The sequence below is a fragment of the Pectinophora gossypiella genome, chromosome 3 (genome assembly GCF_024362695.1).
Source record: "Pectinophora gossypiella chromosome 3, ilPecGoss1.1, whole genome shotgun sequence".
In the NCBI taxonomy this organism is placed as follows: domain Eukaryota; kingdom Metazoa; phylum Arthropoda; class Insecta; order Lepidoptera; family Gelechiidae; genus Pectinophora; species Pectinophora gossypiella.
This window is the reverse complement of record NC_065406.1, coordinates 8657363-8676592: the sequence shown is the minus strand read 5'-3', so window position 1 is coordinate 8676592 and position 19230 is coordinate 8657363. Positions and strand designations below refer to the sequence as shown.

Genomic DNA, 19230 nt, shown 5'->3' with positions numbered 1-19230 from the left:
TTACTATCGATAGTAAACAGCCAAAATCATGTACCCAATCGATAGGCCTATCGATAGTATCGATACTATCGATAGTATCGATAGTATCGATAGCTCTTTTTTGGCAATACTATTGATAAGCAACGATAGTATCGATACTATCGATAGTATCGATAGTTGAAAAACAAAAAACTATCAATACTATCGATACTATCGATAGTATCGCTCTTCGATATTGCGCAAGCTATCGATACTATCGATAGTATCGATACTATCAATAGTTTTGTACGATCGATAGTGACCATAATTTCGATAGTATTGAATGTAGCATTGTGTGGAACAATTCACACCATTTAAAGCTCGTATTTAATATATTTTATATTTCGTGGGTGTTTTTGCAGTGGATATTTGGTTTTGAAGTAGGCAATTCTCTAAACTTAAAAAAACACTGTTAAGTGGAGTGGATAGGATTTTTTTTACAATACTATCGAAATTAAGGTCACTATCGATCATACAAAACTATCGATAGTATCGATACTATCGATAGTATCGATAGCTTGCGTAATATCGAAGAGCGATACTATCGATAGTATCGATAGTATTGATAGTTTTTTGTTTTTCAACTATCGATACTATCGATAGTATCGATACTATCGATAGTTTTTCATCTTTTAACTATCGATACTATCGATAGTATCGATACCCATCCCATCAGTCTAGTGTTGCCGCTCGATAGTGCCCTATCGATAGTTTTCGATCGAACTATCGATAGTTTACCAAAAAACGATAGTATCGATAATTAATCGATAGTATCGATACTATCGATAGTATCGATACTATCGTTGCTTATCAATAGTATCGCCAAAAAAGAGCTATCGATACTATCGATAGTATCGATACTATCGATTAATTATCGATACTATCGTTTTTTGGTAAACTATCGATAGTTCGATCGAAAACTATCGATAGGGCACTATCGAGCGGCAACACTAGACTGATGGGTTGGGCTGTCATAATATATTGTGAATTCGTTTGTTTATTTAATATTTATTAATTGATTTTATTTTTTAAACTAGACGTTTAAGCGATAATAACATAGCAAAATGATAATTTTTCTCAGTGATTTGCAAAAGGAACACCTTAGTCTACTTCACCAACATTCCACACAAGGTACTTATTTCAAAAAGTTGTTTACATTTAGTTTTACTTCATTTTCCCAAGTAATTAATAAGAAGTCGTGTAAATATATTGTTAATAATATATAATACCAGATTGGAGTGTAGAATTGTATTAGTGCCCACGAAGATATTTTATAACAAAGTTATTCATTACAGCAGATATTTTTTACCAGTTTCAAGCCTTTGACTAGCATGTATATGTACTATTTACTAGCTGAGGCAGAATTGTTTGTTTGTTTCAGTTTTGGTCGACTTCTGTAAGCTTGCCATAGAGTATTTGAATAATGGGAGTAACGGTAAAAAGTATGCTGTTGCTGCAGGTAATCAATAGTAAAATTGTTGGAATATGTGCATTAATCTATAATAAAAATAAAAATTTTTTTTATTATAGATTAATGCATTTGTTATTTAATTCAAAGTGTGAAATTACATTACATATAATTTTGAAATCTATTAATTATTTTATTTATAATTAAATTTTTTAAAGATTGGCCTTATTTATTTTCAGAAAAACTAAATGTTGCTCTACCTATGATACAAAATGTGGTCCATGCTTTAGTGTACCTCATTGTAGAAGCATGTAAACATAACGTAAGTTGCAAGCAGATATTTATTTGATATCTCGTCCATAATACCTATAATGATGATATTATATTATTTTGAAGTATTCAACTTTTGATATAAAGCCCAAACAAGCATTTAATATTGTATATTTTTTATCAACTGTCCTAATTTATTGTGGATTAATTGTAAATGTTAGTTATCAGATGGTGACTTCAAGTCTTCCCTAGCATTAGCTGGTTTCTCTTCAGAACAACAGGAGGTTCTGCTCAAATTGTATGTGACAAAGAAAACTGAGCTATCTGGAGCTTTATACCTTTTACAACAGAAAGACCCCTCATACCAGGACCTTAGATGGAGGTTTGAAATCCAGGTGAAAAATACTTTATTAATAATAAAATTATTAAATCTATGTACAGAATATGTCACAATAATAAAAATTATTATTTTATTATTTAAAAGGATTATTTGGACATTAACTTGAATTCATAAATTTTGGATTAATTTAAAAATCATTTTTGTAAATAATAAAAATATATTAAATAGTTTCTGAATTCAAGATTTCATCCTTATTTTGCTGTTATATAATATGTTGTTTTTGTAATATGTTTGCACACAATTCAACTGCCTCTACTAACGCCTTTGTGCGATTTATATAAACATGGATTACTTAGCACGATATGATGAATTATAAATGTCATAAAATCCTAGAAATGAAGTAAATTACCCTTCACTTATAGGTTCCATAACATTTACCCTACCTCAACTGCGTGCTCTTTACAGGTGGCGTCAAGACATTGCGAAGAACAAATAAAGCCAATGGTTGCAGTAGATTTTATACTAATGACTCCGAAACATTTTGGACAGAATAAAGATGAAAAGGGAAAGGATATCGACTCAATCAATGAAAGTAAATGCACATCGCCTGTACACATTAACTCCAATATACGAGACTCGAAGACGGCCAGTCAATGCCAGAATATTATAAATCATGTGCTACTACAGCTAGACTTACCAAACTTAATAAATCTTACCAATAAATTAGACCAAGCTTTGAAAGAATCCAAGAGTCAACATGTACGTAAAGTTCAAAGAGCATTGTAGTGTGTGCCCTAATAACCTGGTAATAAGTAACAGAAATTGTGTAAGTATTTTTATAGAAATAAATAAAAAATGTGTAGCATATTAAAATGTTTTAATTCTTTACACAAACTTTTCGGTTTTATAATAACTTAACAGTATTTTGTCATTAATAAGTGTTTTATCCTTCATAACTCACTAACACTATCTAAAAGCTCCTTCAAGTTTAGTGTGCCTAACTTGAAAGATTTATATGATTCAGTGACGTACTCTGTGGCTTAATTGCAAACATGGAAGTCTAGGTAGAGCAATGAATTTACCCATTCAATGACAGTTTACGACTTTCGTAACGACTTGTGGTTTCGCCCACTGCTGTAGAGATTAGAGTCGCGTGAGTCTGAGAAGAAGGTGCGCGTTTCGCGCTCACTTGGCCCTTCCAACCTCTTTCCTTCTATTCCGTGATATTTATTTATTTTTTATTGGAAGACCAACAGCTAACGATAAATAATAGTAACAGTAGAGTAGTAGTAATATAGAACTCAATTGATATGATCAAAAATCTGTTGTCTTTTAAGTACGTAGTTACCTACTTTTTTCAGAAAGTCGTAATTACCGAGTGTAGAAGTAGATAAATAAATACCTACTGCGAGTTAGTTTGGAGTTCGCACGAGTAAAATCATGACAAACTCATGTAAAATGTAAGTGCCTATCGCACTTCACGTGTGTATGTAAGTTAAGTATACAGTCGTTGTAGTGTTGTGTGTATGTAGTAAGTAGGTATACTTAAAGATTATGATAGTATTTCATAAAACGAAATGCGTTATTGAAATTGGTAATATTGGCCCATCTTCAACTCACGCTAAACTCCTTAAGGGTAAATTTCAGAGCACAAGAGCAGAGTAAAAATATGTCCTAGAATCTATTATATTTTTGCAAATATTCTGATGAACCTTATTATGCGCTTACGTAAATTAATTGTAACTGGCTATTTGCAAAAATACTATTGCAGGGTAATATTACGGTGATACGAATGATATTTCCAGTGCTTTATAATTCAGCTTTGATGTGGTAAATCAATGTGTTAATAGATACTCGGTGGTCACTGGTATGATGAGCAGTGATGTAAAAAGGCACAAAACTTATATAAATAGAGCGTTATTACCTAACCTTTAGGAAGATAAGACCAGAGTATAAGAAAGGACAATTTGAAAAAGAAAAGCAGCCACTGTCCTTACTATTAAATGGTAAGCTATTAAAGAGTTTTTACTACGGGAACATTTCCATACTTTGCGTACATTCCCGGGAACGGCGGTCACGACCCACGGCAGTCATGCTGTTTAAGTTTAATTTATCTGGCATATTATTATGTTTAGATACCTAAATCGAAACAAGCTCAACTTGCTCTTAGATAATCACCTTAGATCATTTTTCGTGTCCTGGTCTAGCTAGATTAAAAACATAAATATTGCAAAGAGCTGTAGACTGTTGCCGCGTAGAACTCTATCATAGCCTTGTTTGTAGTACCGTACCGTTCATAATTTAGATGATTATTTAAATTATATATCCGCAATGAATCGTTGCCCGCCCGTTTATCAAAGCTATAGGTTATCGCAAAGTTATCATCGTGCAATGAAATGACTAAAGTTTCGACTGTCAGTCACTCTTAATTTACTATGCAATTTACAACTTTTAGCGCATGTTTATTTTATTCTATGGGCTCCTTTGAGTAGGTACTCTTCGCTTCCCACTGCTGGGCGTAGACTCAGTTTCCTCGATCGGAACTTAAGGCAAAAGTACACACCACACGCTGTTCCTTTGTGGGTTGGTATGTATCGATCAAAACATAAGCTCACGACTATGTAGTCGTGACTACCCCAATTGGGATGTCCCAATTGGGGTAGTCAGAGGTACATCCATCGCAAGATGAACTAAGTACCCACACCTCACCTCACGAGCTTTTTGTTGTGATAGGTGTGCGCCGTATCGCCGTCTATAATGGTCGACCAACTGTGTATAGAGTCTACCTAATTATTATCCCAACAATGATGGATGCATGAAGGTCATTTATAAATCATACATCTCCATCGTTTTTCGAGTAGGTATGTGGCTCATTTATCCGATTTACCTATTGACAAGAAGGTTATATTTTACTATCATCTCGCACATACACCAGAAAGTGGTGGCGGCTGCATCGGCCGGCCGCGGCGTGCGATTAAAACTCATTGCCCACAGAGGCGGCATCGGACGATTTCCGGGGCAGAAAGCGGAACTATGTAAGAAACTACACAGCAAACAGATTTTTTTGTAAATTTTGGAATGTAAACAAGAACATTGCAAAAAGTGGCGTACCCGGCGGTGTCTACCGCCTCTGTACGTACAGTCATGAGCAATATCATGTACCCACTTTAGAACCCTGTCGCACTATTATATTTGTCATTTAATGAGACCTACGGCTTAATTTCTCAAAAACGTTAATGTGACATGGTTTCAAAGTGTATACATATTAGTACTCGTGACCGTACCTAAGGGTCGAGCTTAATGCGTTCTATTGCGGATTTCTATCTTCTACGTGCACTTTTGTACCTTTTAATATCAACTGCAATGTGCCGGTGATGACATTCACTAATGGATTCAATACATAGGTTGATATCACGTCGTGTGCTCTACAAACACTTATGAGTATTTTAGTAAATGTTAAATGGAATGCGTACTTGTATATTCCTAAATGCATTAAGGATAAAAATGATAACATACCTACTTACATCGTCCAGAGCATGAAAAATACTACCTTGTAGGTACCAAAGGGAGCTGGAAGTTTTGCCTTTTGATTTGAGTCTTCTTATCGTGAGGTGGAATACCAGCCTCATCAACCCTGGTGTCAGGGTAATTATTAAGCCCCCAAAGGCCCCTGACATGGCTCATGTAACGATTACGCACTTACATCAGTAAGTAGTAACCGGGACCAACGGCTTAACATGCCTTCCGAAGCACTGATCATCTTACTTTCGGACAATCAGGTGATCAGCCTGTAATGTCCTAACCAAACTAGGGATCACAAAGTGAGTTTTGTGTTATGTCCCCACCGTGATTCGAATCCTGGACCTCCGGATCGTAAGCCCAACGCTCAATTACTGGACCACGGAGGCCGTTATAAGTAGTATTAAGTATACAGACAATTTCGGTGTATTTCCTCTATAGGTATTCTTTTAGGTTACCTTATTTCGTTCAATATAAATTAATTTACACTACACGATTTCAAGGGACCATAATGGAGGGTTAAGGTGGTGTAGGTAATACTTAGTACGACTTAGGAAAAGGTAGGTCCCGATTTCGCCGTACCTATTTAATAGCGCCGCACTAATGTCTTGGCTTGAAATCGTAAGTAGGTACCTATAGTGAAATAGGTAGAGCCTATTCAGTCTCGATAGTTTAGCTCATTACCGTCCTCCTTGCGTAAGTTCTTTGAGATGATCTCTAACTTTGAGCTATTTTACCGACTTTTCACGGATGCATAAAATAACCAAAAATGAGTATTTTAGGTTATAAAAAGCTCACGCGTTGGTCCCACAATCGATATAAGTAGCTAAAAATAAGAAGGTATGTATTTGGGTATAGGCACTTATAGCTAAAACTCGTTTTTACGTGAGTCCGGATCTATTCGTTGCTGATAGATAACGATAACAAACCTATTGAAAAACCCATAATTCATGATGACAAAAGTAACATGACATGCAAAACTAAAAGATTGATGAAAGCGCTAAGAGGAATATACTTATTTATAGCATATTTGGTGTTTCACACGAACCGGCAACAGAAGAGACTTCGGCGGGGCGGAGGGCGAGTGCGGTTGTCAGTACTCTGGCGGCGCCCGATCCACGCGCTCGCTTCACAGCCGTCACCTTAACCAACCTACTGTGATTTTAGCAAATCGGGACTTATATTCTAGTACTTAAATACGTTTACTCTTTCTACTGCCACGTGCTTTTAGTTATATTAATACCTATTCATACATAATAAGTAACGAAGTTGTGTTGTGTGTTCGTTTAGTAATATAATAGTGGCGTGCCTTCCACGACTCTAGCGGAGCTAAATTCGTGAAATGACATTTTAATTTTATGCAATGTTACAGTAAAGCTCGATAGTAATGAAAACGTTGTGTCCACTGGGATTGATCGACTCGCAGAACGAGTGTTAAACGATTTAATTGTACGCCGGGGCATCGAACAGTTTATAAACAATTCAGTTGATGATTGTACTCGGTTACCATGGATTCCAAAGTGGTATTGAAAGAGAAGAACCCAAATGATAATGCCAATGTGTTCTCCAAAATATTTTTAACGTAAGTATACGTCATAAATTCAGTAAACGTACACCGTTAGCTATAGCAACGGTGCCAGTTAGCAACACACTCGATATTGTAACTTATGAGCTAGTATATGAAGGCAAATTTCCTCTTCGGAACAACCGTGTACAATTTTATGCCTTTCAAAGTAAAAATGCGAAGTGCTACCTACTTTGATTGCAAAAGTTTGTTTACACATAGTAGACTTTGAGTTAGTACCGTCCCAGATACCTACGTCATTTCCGAGAATTATATTATCACATTTATCAATTATCATATACAAAAGTTAGGTAGGTATATTTCGCAGAAAATAAAGGCGAATGAAACTAAAAATACATTAGGTTACATACCTACTACATATTTTAGACAATAGACAGATTAGGAAGCATTCTTTTACCGTTTATAGTGAAAAAACGGAACTAAGTAGGTATTCCATGAATAAGAAATACATACTATTTTAAAACCTCATTCGCAAATAACCTCGTGGTATTTATGTACTATTTAATATACCTAGGTAGGTATCTACCTAGATTCATCTGAAAGATGAACATGTGCGAATGTTTAGATGGCGCATCATTGTCTATAGGTACTCGTACTAGTAGAGCATTATCATTTATCACTCTACAAGTAAGTATCTAATACACTCATGATGCAACTCCTAAAGTTGACACGATTTTATACCTACCTATATACCTAACACAAAAAAAAATGGTTGGAAGTATTATGAAACATATCTACCTATATCTAAGCAGCTCCAGATAACCTTTCAGTACATATCAATTCATCAATCAATCTCGTACTCGTATAATGACAGTTTATTCTACATCGATACGCCTTGGGTACTGTGACGTCATACAGATATAACTATAACTAACTTAGCATCAAATCATAACATATGTACATAATGTAATTAAGATGTAGCTATAGCTGTAGGATATAGAAGCATATGGGTGAAACTTTTAAGTTTCGTATTGAAAACCTTTTACCTTTTCTCAGAATTTTTACTGTCCTTATTCCACCTGCTTAATCTACATTCTTATTTACCATACTAATCCATTTCACCTCACTGTCTCACTTCGTCTTTAACACACGAGATAAATTCACAATGAAATAAGTAGGTAATATAAATCCCAATGAATATTTGTTCTTTTATAATCAAAATAAATAGATTGTATATCTATTACGTTAGTATTTATTGATACTACCCGTCTAGTATTGGTACATGAATCTGGAAAGCGCTTAAAAAAATGACTCTACATTTGGCGAAGTAGTACTTAATCTACAATAGAAATTAAATTATCCAATGTTTTTGATTCCAATCTTGTGAACACGATTGACAATTATTTTAGAGCAAAGAGATTTAATTTTCCGATTAAGTAAATGAAACTGGTCGATGTTCGCTGAAAAACTACTCTGAACACCAATAACTAAATAAAAAAGAAATTTTTTTTTCTTAAATGGCTTTTTCCATAAATATTTTGATAACTTTCAGCCAGTATAAAAAATATTATCTTAATAATTACCTAGCATAACGAACTGGCGGCGAATATAAGTTGGCTCTACATTTTTGTATTGCGTACAAATTGATATATTTTTAAAGAATCCTGAATTGAGAAAATCGAGTCGAAACTTTACGATACCAATTGAATACGCAAAACCACAACTGACACAATTAATTAGGAATATAGCAGCGTGGCCAGATATATTTTTTTGCCATATCGGGAATTTGGAACTTTTTGAGTGAAAAAAGCGGGATTCTTTCGTCGAAAGCGGGACATAGTAAAAAAAAGTATATAATAAAAAGTTTTAGAATATTTATCTTTTAATTTGAATTCAAATTACGTTAACGTGACAATAGATAGCAAAAATATCCATAGAAAATTTATGTTAATAAAAATATGATATTTTTAATCAGATTTACCCTACCGCCGGCCAGACGGCCAGTCCACACTTGTCTGTGTCATCCGCCCGCGCTTTCTCAGTACGTTGCACGCACGGTCGAGTTATTCCCGAATATTCCCGGACTGAGCCTGTCCCGTGCGGGACATTAAATTTTGATTTAAAAATCGGGACGTCTGGAAACGCTGGAATATCTACGTGGTACTTACACAATACTCAAGCCAGAGCCATTGAAACTCTATCAATGAACCTAGTTTACAGTCACGCTGCAATCATTAACAATCTAGGACACAATAAATTTTATGAGTAATAATGTTTTTTACGACTATATCCCAAATGGGGGTAGTCAGAGATATAGCCATGGCAAGATGAACTAAATACTCGTATCCACACCTAAGTGTGAGTTATCTTGATGCGCCGAGCTTTCTGTTACACCAACGTGATAGGCGGCGGGTGATCTATATCGCCGTTTTTTTTTAAATATATTTACCTAATGCAACCTTAAACATAAGTACCTTGGTACGTGGGTATATATGTAGGTAGGTACCTACAGTTTTGACGCGTAGCATCGCTAAACCTGAAACTGGTAGGTAAGTACTTAAATTTTTGTAAGTATGAACTTATGTAAGCGTGTCACGTATTTATATCTACATATTTGATGGGTGATCGTGCTTATCTTACCTACTTAGACAGTCTCAAAACGTATTATAGATTAGTCGTCATAGCTCCAGAGAATTAAATTAAGCAATGATGTCTCCTTAAATAGGCTTTTTATTGAAAACAACAATGCGTTAGAAACTTATTTTAAACAAAAGGCAATTTCCATCTCGGAATGATCAAGTTGTATTTTCAGTTTTTCATTTACAGTTTCTATAGGTACTTAAGTACCTATTTTTTATTCAATAGTACTCAACTGTACTATACAACAGGGGCCTTTGGCGGTTCAGTAATAACCCTGACACTAGGGTTAATGAGGCTAGTATTCCATCTCACAACCCACACAATAAGAAGAAGATTGACAAAACAAACTGTCTCTCCTATTATTGGAGATAATGAGAACGCTTCCTTGAAGGACTATAAAAATAAATTGCTGGCTATTAGTCAGTCTGTGTAACGAATAATGAATCTAGCGAGAAGAGTAGACGAGCGTTACAAGGCCTTGACCACAGATGAGTGATTGTGCGTGGACTTAGTACCTTTGATACTTTGTCATCGTGACGAAGCAGAAATGGACATGTTTTATGTCATATCTACTTAAAAAAAGTCAACTGTTAACGGAAACGTGGGCTTTTTCGCATGTCCGCATAAAGTTACAAGATCGTGATGACTTCATATTTTTATACCTATTTTGTGTCGGATTCATGTGGGTGAATATCAAAATGTCAAGTTTGGTGGCGAACTTTCATATTATTTTTTCGTGAAAAATTGGGTTCTGACATGAAAAAGGATAGTTCTAGCTACGAGGTAACTTGTTCCTCGAACTATATTTTTCACGATGATATTCACCCATGTACCTTATGTATGCACGGCTTGGTTGGTATAAATATATTGCTAACCTAACTTAACTACCGCACATCAAATGTTAAGCATCTTCTACATGATGGTTGACTATAATAAGCCATTAAACGCCTCACTATAAAACGGAACGTGTAAGTGGCTAAGTATGTAGATACTTAGGTGCTTATTTTGATAAATAAATTAAATCACCAGAAATAAAATTAATGTGTGCCGGATCTATTTCCCCCTATGTCAATCAAATTAACCATATTTCCGAGGTTTAACAGTACCTATCCTTTTCGCTATTTAGTTTATATATCTGCTAAGAGCCGTGGTGGTGGTAGTAGAACGCTTGACTCTCAATTTAAGGTCGCAGATTCAAATCCCAGACCTAAACCAATGATTTTCGAATTTGTTTTCGAATTCATGTTTGGATCATAAATTATTATCACGTGCTCAGCGGTGGAGGAAAAACATCGTGAGGAAACCCACATTTCCGAGAAATGTATTTCGGAGGTATGTGACCTAACCTATATTGGGATAGTTTTCCCTTCGCGGGTTGAAAGGTCAGGCAGGCAGTTGCTTCTGTAAAAATCGGACCTGTCAAATCTTCAGGTTAGGTAAGTGGACTCCGTAAAAAAATGGGATGACGCTAGGGAGATGATAATAAGTACCTATATCATACCTGCCTGTGTTGACACGTAAATTCTAAAAGCATTTGCAGGTATGTGTTCTAGGTATTAGTAGTCATACTTATCTGTCAAAGTTAGTAATAAGTAACAATATCAGTAGCACCACTTACAGCTATTAGTCGAACAGCCCCCGTATTGACCGCAATATAGGTATATTAATAAGTCCTTAAGTTGGAATATATATAGTAGGAAAGTGCATTAGACTTTTCTGTAATGTTTATGTAAAAGATTAAAGAAATAAGTCTAAAGCAAGAAATATATCTACTCATCAATAATATACTATTCTTATCTGGGAAGTCAAAATCATGTATGACTCAAGTTACTTCACACTGGATTTCCTCTGCATTGTTATCAGTGGAAGTTATCAGTGAAATGTCAAGTTTTCTCTTCTCATGTCGGATGATTGACTTATCACAAAAATTGGTCACCCACTTTTATATGTACCTATACGTAGTTATATTTATCTACGAACCCGTCTTGAAGATCTTGACGCCAAACGCCAGATACGAAAAACTCGACCCAAGCTCTCCTACCACTACACTTATAACTCAAGTGGGACTCTCTATTGTGCTTCTTGCAACAGGACTTTCAAAACTAAATTTGGTTTTAATTACTAGTCACGCCCGCGCCCAAAGAGCCCAAGCTAACACTAAGGGTGTCGCCGTCGACGGAAACGTCTGGGAGGACATCATCATCATCATATTTATCTCAAACTAACACCCGTACCTAATCTAAAATTTTTACTCGACTCTTCCTCCACTTAACTCGGCTTCAGCTGAGCATTTTGGTATTTTAAGTTGACATATATGACCTCAACTTCTTTACTGATAGGAGTCGAGCGTACCTATGTCATAGTGCCATCAAAATAATACGTAATTAATGATGTCATGCCTGGTAAGGCACGTGTGTCATTAATATAAACGGCGCCTTAACTTTAACTCGACTTTAACCCAGACTCGTAAACTCATAATAGGCGCCGTTTATGAATACCGATTTTGAGTTGAGTTCCAACCAACCTCATCAACACCTGTGTCAGATATATATATATATTTTTTTTAATATAATATGCTCGCGTTTGACCACACTCACCTGATGATAAGTGACGATATGGTCTAAGGTGGATCACGCTTACCTAGCAAAATGCCTATTCACTCTACCCTTGAACCATCAAACGCCAACCACCACCACTTGCGCGGCCAAAGACCCCTGACGTGGCTCATGTAACGACTACGTACTTACGTCAGTAAGTAGTAACCGGGGCCAACGGCTTAACGAAGAAACGGGTGATCAGCCTGCAATGTCCTAACCAAACCAGGCCCCGGGCAAAGTGATTTTTGTGATATGTTCTCAACGGGATTCGAACCCGGTATCGTGACCGTGAGCCCAACACTAAACCACTGGACCGCGGAGGCCGTTATCGTTAGATGATAACGTTGTAATCTACCTCACAGCTCACACGATAGAAGAAGTTGAGTTCGAGAAAAACCTTATGTCGCCTCAACTGAGGACAAAATCGAGGAAGACCTTAGGTCGCCTCAGCTGAGGACAAAATCGAGGAAGAACTTAGGTCGCCTCAGCTGAGGACAAAATCGAGGAAGACCTTAGGTCACCTCAGCTGAGGACGGAATCGAAGAATGTTGGATTTAACATCCTAGACTATGAGCGTAAGGCTCAGTTCATTTTACTGCACCTCTATTCTTATTTTAATTCCGGCCGTAGTGAATGCTATTCAAGCCAAAGCAAATCTACAATAAGTCACTTTAAAAAATAAATATCCAAATCTGTGTAAACAAATATATATAATAAAATACCACTAGAAATAAGGTTGTGTAACTTAAGTCTATTTAGAAGAAAATTGAATGAGTTGTTAACTAAAAGATGTTATTATACGATAGATGAGTTTTTGAATGATAAATTGTAATGATGATGCATGTATTTATATAGATAATAATCTAGGTACTCAAAATTTTGTGCGCCGCAAGGCAAACATGAAGAACCTATAATGTGAACATTGTCATCTGTATTTAAATTACTCATGTTTAAGCAAATAAATTATCTTTATCTTTATCTTTTATCTTTATCATAAACATTACGAAGAGTAAATATTGATGTTGGAATAAGGTCCATTCAAGATGACATTAGCCACTGTGTCAATATCATCATTATTACAGGTCAACGTAGTAGGTCAATAAAGTCAAGCAAGAAATGAACAAAACTTTCATTTAGAGCTCATGAAAATTTATAATGGATTCGAGAATAGGCTACTTGACAACCTAGTCAAATGAGATGCTTTTTACATTAGTGATGACTTGGAATTACTATGTAGTCGTTAATGAGCCATGTCAGGAGCCTTTAGCGGCTCAATAGTCACCCCAGGCACCAGGGTTGATGAAGTTGGTGATTATTCTCACAACCCACTCGAGAGAAGACTTAAAATTAAAGTCCTGAACAAGAAAAGCTTTCATCATCTCCCTAGCGTAATCCCGCCTATCACAGGGTCCTCTTACCTAACGTGAAGATTTGACAGGTCCTGTTTTTAGAGAAGCGACTGCCTATCTGACCTTCCAAACTTCCAACCCGAAGGGAAAACCAGCCCAATGAGGGACTTTCCGGGCTACGTTTCTTAAAAAATATAGATGGCGTTGTACAGATTTAACGTGACAATATTCTCATTGCTCGGGTATGTAATTATTCAAAAATATAATGTACCTAATGGCAGAGGCATATCATCATCAGCCGTACGTCGCCCACTGCTGGGCATAGGCCTCCCCCAAGGATCTCCACGCGATCGGTCCTGCACAGGCATATATTATATCAAAATAATTATTGCTTTATATTTGTATACAATGTTCGCTGGGTGCGGGCAGCGCAGGACCGATCGTCGTGGAGATCCTTGGGGGAGGCCTATGCCCAGCAGTGGGCGTCGTACGGCTGATGATGAATGATGTATAGAATCATGTTGCTACGTATAATGCTTCTCTTTATTTTAATCACAATAATAATGGGTGGAAAACGTGTTGTGTCTGGGTACTTATAATAACAATGGCCATCATTTATACCCAAAACAAAGATAAAAGATGCATATGTCTGTTATTCGTGAAATTAGAAGGCTAAACGAAGGCAACTCTGTACAGCGCTATCTATATTGTTTTTGGGGAACGTAGTCTGGAAAGCTCTTCATTACAGGATAGGTGATAGGTCACATATTAGGTACTTTCGGAAACACATTTCTCGGGCATATGGGTTTCTTCACGATCGATGGTTTCCTTCACCGATGCAGTCGAAAACAAATTCGAAAAACATTAGGTTGGGCGCATGTTGGTTCGAACCTGCGCGCTGCGACGTCGCAACGAGAGTAAATAGCATTCTTCCTTCAAGTGGGCTACCACGGGTGTACCTATAAAAGCCTATATAGCTTTGTTATTATTGTCCTTTTCCTTTATCAAAGATTATTCACTCGGAAATAAATAGATAAATAAGAAAGACAGCACTTCAATAAAAGTTTGTTTTATAATTACGCAATAAACGCTAAACAGTATTACCTTTTATGATAGTTAATCAGTGGTATTATAAAGTGCTGAGGTTATCTAATGCTATCGGTATCAGGGACAGGCACTGATTTGTTTATTAAACTAAAATAAAAGATTTTTTATAAAGAGTAAAGGAAAAAAAATTGCACACCGAAATTCTTAAATATGCATTTGCATTTCAAAAATTTCACCCATTTCATGAACTTTTTAACTAAATAGTTTAGTCCGTTTATGTAAATAAATATCAATTAACTTATAATATAGTCATGTATTTCAAATAAATAGCTTATAATGTCTATATAATATTTCACGTGGTCATATAATAATTTTGTTGTCGTTCGTGACTTTTAGTGGAACAAAAGTTCGCTCGTTGATGTCTTTTATATGGCGTTAAATGGTTTATTCGGGATTTTTTTATTACTTACCTATATTTTATTGTTATAATCACAGATTGCACCAAATATAGTAAAAATGTTTCTCATTAAAGAGATTACCTACTTGGGGTTCGAGAACAAACATTTAGATGTGGTTTCCATATTGAAACTTTCCTCAACTATTCTGATATACCTTTTACGTATTTGTAGAGCCACTCTGCGCGCTTGTGGTTTGGCAACGTAGTTCATTTAGCAGTAATTGACCGTCGCAGTCGTCGTTAGTAACCGGCAGGGAAGTACTAATAGGACAAAGCATCGAAACAAACAATCTTTAGAATCCAAGTTGAATCCATAAAGAAACATGTTAGGTTAGGATTAGAGCGTGTTCGCACTACTTAAATCTGATTCTTATCCGTTCCAAGTCCGAGAATGATGGACAGACGAAAATTGCTATGATATGTCTGATGGACGTAGACATGTAGTAACGTGTGTTTAACGCTGACTGCAGATCCGCCATGGATCGAACATTTGACAACACCCTTACGGTTACCACTGCTGACTATGTACTATTTTCCAGATGGAGCTTCAGTCTTTTCCGCCGTGGTTATCGACACGGCTTGACTGTGGAAGACCTGTGGCAGGCGCGCGGCGGGGACCGCTCCGGGCGGCTCGGAGACAGGTTGGTGGAGAAAAATTACATCGAAAAATATTCGCACTCGAACGGGGTTTCTATTCGAATATCTCGTCAGCCATACTAACTTGATAACCATTAGACCTCCGGGTCCTCATCTGATCCATACGAATTCTTCGATCGACATTAAACGAGAGCTGCGGGTTCAAATCCCAACCGAGGCAGACTTCTTTCGTTTTAATATTCTCATATGTCGTTACATAAGAAACTCATGAGTTTCCCTTAAGAGCACAGGTAAATATTATAAACAATTATTAGTAATTTTAAAAACTCATTTATAGGCTGGAGGAGGCCTGGCACGATGAACTCCAGACGGCGGACCGCACGGGCTCCAAGCCTTCGCTGTCCAAAGCCATCGTACGCTCCTTCTGGGTTGAGTACATGCTCTGCGGCGCCTGCGCTGGCATACTGTTCGTTGTTATTTGGTATGTAAGACTAAATACTTAGTTCCATAAGATATTATTTGTTTATCCTTTAATTGATAGATTCAATATAGAATAGAGTCAAACGGTGTCGTTATTTTTGACATTATTTTGTCGCTTCTGAAAAACAAGTCCAAGACAAACAAAACATTTTCTGTTTCATACATTTCTAATATAATGTTTTCCTTTCAGGCCTCTGATCCCGTACACACTAGGTTTATTTATAGGATATTTCTCAGGAGAGAAAACTCCAGAGACGTACAGAAACGCACACATTTACAATTTCTGTATGAACCTACTAAGTATATCGACGGCATTGATGATGAACCATCTGATGTTGAGCCAGGGAGCCGTCGGCATGAGGGTTAGAATAGCATGCTGCTCGCTACTATATCGCAAGGCAAGTAAAAACATATATTTCTCTGCACTTCCATTGGTACCTGTATAGTTGGACACGGAAGCGACAAGTATAATTAACGTATTAACGTTTAAGCAATTCATTAGAATTGCTTAGGAGTTTCAATAAAGTTTGATCTTTTCCTGTTTCAGAACTATAACGACTTTATTTTTTTACATAAGTACAAAAGATTACTATTGTTTTTATTGCGTGAAATCATAGTTATACATTTTAATTTGTGCCACTCCACTCAAGTTTCTATTTAATCTTTTACTAGTAAAGTAAAATGCGTCCTTAAAATTAGTGTACCCTGGAGACCCTGAGTAATCTATCTAGTAATCTAGTTATTTGTGAATGTATATACATTAGCAAATTTACGTAAGGAATGACACATCCATCTCTTTATGTTTATTTTAAAATTGACAGAGGAGCACGTAACCTTGAGGACGTAAATAAACTTTGACGAGTTCACGATTTCGTTATATGGTGAATGATTTAATTTAATGGTCTATGTAACGAATAAAAAAGTAAAACGTTAAGTTTATTTAAAGGCAATAAAAAATAATGTTATACTGAGTTACTGATTTACCTGCTCTAAACCATTGATGTATAACGTGTTACTATACACTATTGCATCACCTTCTTCACAATAGTAACCCTTTGTTACTTTTAGATTCTACGACTGAACCGAGCGGGGTCAAACAAGACTGCACCGGGACAGGTAATCAACCTGATGTCCAACGATGTGAACCGCTTCGATATGGTGGCGCTATTCCTGAACTACGTGTGGGTGATGCCTATAGTGGTACCGGTGGTGTCGTACCTGGTGTGGCAGCATGTCGGCTGGGCAACACTGGCTGCGCTTGCTGTCATGGTTGTGCAGACTGTCGTTGTTCAAGGTACTTGACATATACGTAAAAGGAAAGGACACATACGTTAAAGAATAAGAGAACAAACTGACTGACTAACAAATCAGCGCGGAGCTCCAACCTCTAGGACTAGTTAATTGATAAATGCACAAAGCTTCTTTTTTCTAGGCACGCTTGTAATGGGTAAAATAGACACCACGCGGGCGAAAACAAGCAACAGCTATATATTCAGCTACACGTACGTAGTATAGATATCTACATAAATTCAAAACCTCTCGCCAAAAGTGTGATAAGGTCGGCTAATAGATCAATACGAGTAATAAACCTACAGAATTTTAACATACAAAGCTATGCTCGTGTATTTGTTAGATTGGCAGACTAAGTAATGTTGTTCCAAACTATAAACGTAGCGTCTGCCTTATCTATTGCGTCACATCTAAACAGCATCGATCATGCGCTAAATATGTCCAAAAGCACGACAAACGCCATGATGCTTGAACAACTGATAAATTATATCCATTCCGATCTTTGCGTTTGTGTGCAGGTACCGAAATATCAATCTCTATTTTAGAAAACTGGTCTAAAAACTATCAACAAGATTGTACCTCGAACCGTCTCTATGTTGGGTTTAGTCAATTTAGTCAATAGAAGGTGTTTCCTTAATCTTTATTGATCCTATGCCTTCATACCTACCTAATTAACCCAAGTGCAGATCGACTGAAAGCTTACTGATGCAAACTGTGTTTGGGTTATCTTGAAAAGTCTTCATTTTATTAGAAATAAAATACCTAGTTGTTTCCAACCAATATTGACTGTGCCTACAATAGTGCAGTATTGAAAAAACATGTTATTAAGACGTGATTATCCTTGGCACTGTGTACCTACATGTTATCGCGATCCACCTCTAACATAAGTTTCAGGTGTTCACACGAGTTACTGCGTTGTAATTTTGGGCTGAGTATAATAACCGTTTCTAATGGGGAACAATGACGTTAAAGAAACTCCCATACGTAATTTTATTCGACCTAATTTTTTTGTTTTTGTCATAGACTTACGCGAAGGTTTCGGTCGTAGTAGTCGAACGTCGGTATTAAATTTATTCTCATAGTTAGCTGTCTGCTAATAATTTATATATGTACTTTCTGCGCATTTTCCTACATTACATGAAAGTAAAATAAGAGTCATCTTACTTCTTTTGCTTCGTCAATATTCATCGAACTATTGTATTTTAGCATATCTGAGCAAGAGGCAAGGGGGTCTGCGCGGAGAGATCGCTAAGCGTACAGACGAGCGAGTGAAGGTGATGAGCGAACTGGTGAACGGCGTTCAGGTCATCAAGATGTACGCCTGGGAGAAGCCCTTCGAGAAACTCGTGCACAAACTCCGCAAGTAAGTACCAACGAACTGTCATTGTTTTAATGTTGCATTGTTCTCTCCTACAACCAGCAGTTGAGCAGCGTGATGGAATACTTCATAGTCCATACCCCCTCCGATTGATAGAGGGGAGGACTGTGCCCAGCAGCGGGACTTATATAGGCTGTTTAAAACTCTTGTCTAACTAATGAGTGGATTTTACCTAAGTAATGGACTTATTTGTACACAATAGGCTGATGTCAATCTGAGGGTAGGTACCAATAGCAAGAGCGGTCTTCCGACTACTTTTGGCCACGTTCACTGTATAATACACCTACTACCGGCTTCTGAAGTAAACAATCCGTG

The 19230-nt window shown here is 36.7% G+C and overlaps 2 protein-coding genes across 2 annotated transcripts in view; both read left to right on the top strand.

Moving 5' to 3' along the window:
• The first annotated feature begins 969 nt into the window (after window positions 1-969).
• Window positions 970-2896, top strand: LOC126381149 (COMM domain-containing protein 2-like). Its single transcript, XM_050030679.1, has 5 exons — window positions 970-1149; window positions 1400-1477; window positions 1666-1748; window positions 1918-2091; window positions 2502-2896. Exons 1-5 carry the CDS (start codon window positions 1083-1085, stop codon window positions 2820-2822), a joined length of 723 nt encoding a protein of 240 aa, XP_049886636.1. The 5' UTR covers window positions 970-1082; the 3' UTR covers window positions 2823-2896.
• Window positions 2897-6641: 3745 nt separating this feature from the next.
• LOC126381983 (ATP-binding cassette sub-family C member 4-like) overlaps window positions 6642-19230 on the top strand; it is a 27815-nt gene continuing 15226 nt past the window's right edge. The window contains exons 1-6 of the mRNA XM_050031632.1: window positions 6642-7137; window positions 15710-15811; window positions 16105-16248; window positions 16438-16645; window positions 17316-17541; window positions 18744-18900. Coding sequence (XP_049887589.1) covers window positions 7064-7137; window positions 15710-15811; window positions 16105-16248; window positions 16438-16645; window positions 17316-17541; window positions 18744-18900 — 911 coding nt within the window. The 5' untranslated portion in view covers window positions 6642-7063. The remainder of the gene's footprint in view (window positions 7138-15709; window positions 15812-16104; window positions 16249-16437; window positions 16646-17315; window positions 17542-18743; window positions 18901-19230) is intronic.

Bases quoted from the DNA above. Each gene is read 5' to 3' on its own strand.
- LOC126381149 (XM_050030679.1), top strand. From the start codon at position 1,083: ATGATAATTTTTCTCAGTGATTTGCAAAAGGAACACCTTAGTCTACTT. The intron at 1,150-1,399 runs GTACTTATTTCA...TGTTTGTTTCAG, and splicing joins TCACCAACATTCCACACAAG to TTTTGGTCGACTTCTGTAAG. The intron at 1,749-1,917 runs GTAAGTTGCAAG...TGTAAATGTTAG, and splicing joins TAGAAGCATGTAAACATAAC to TTATCAGATGGTGACTTCAA.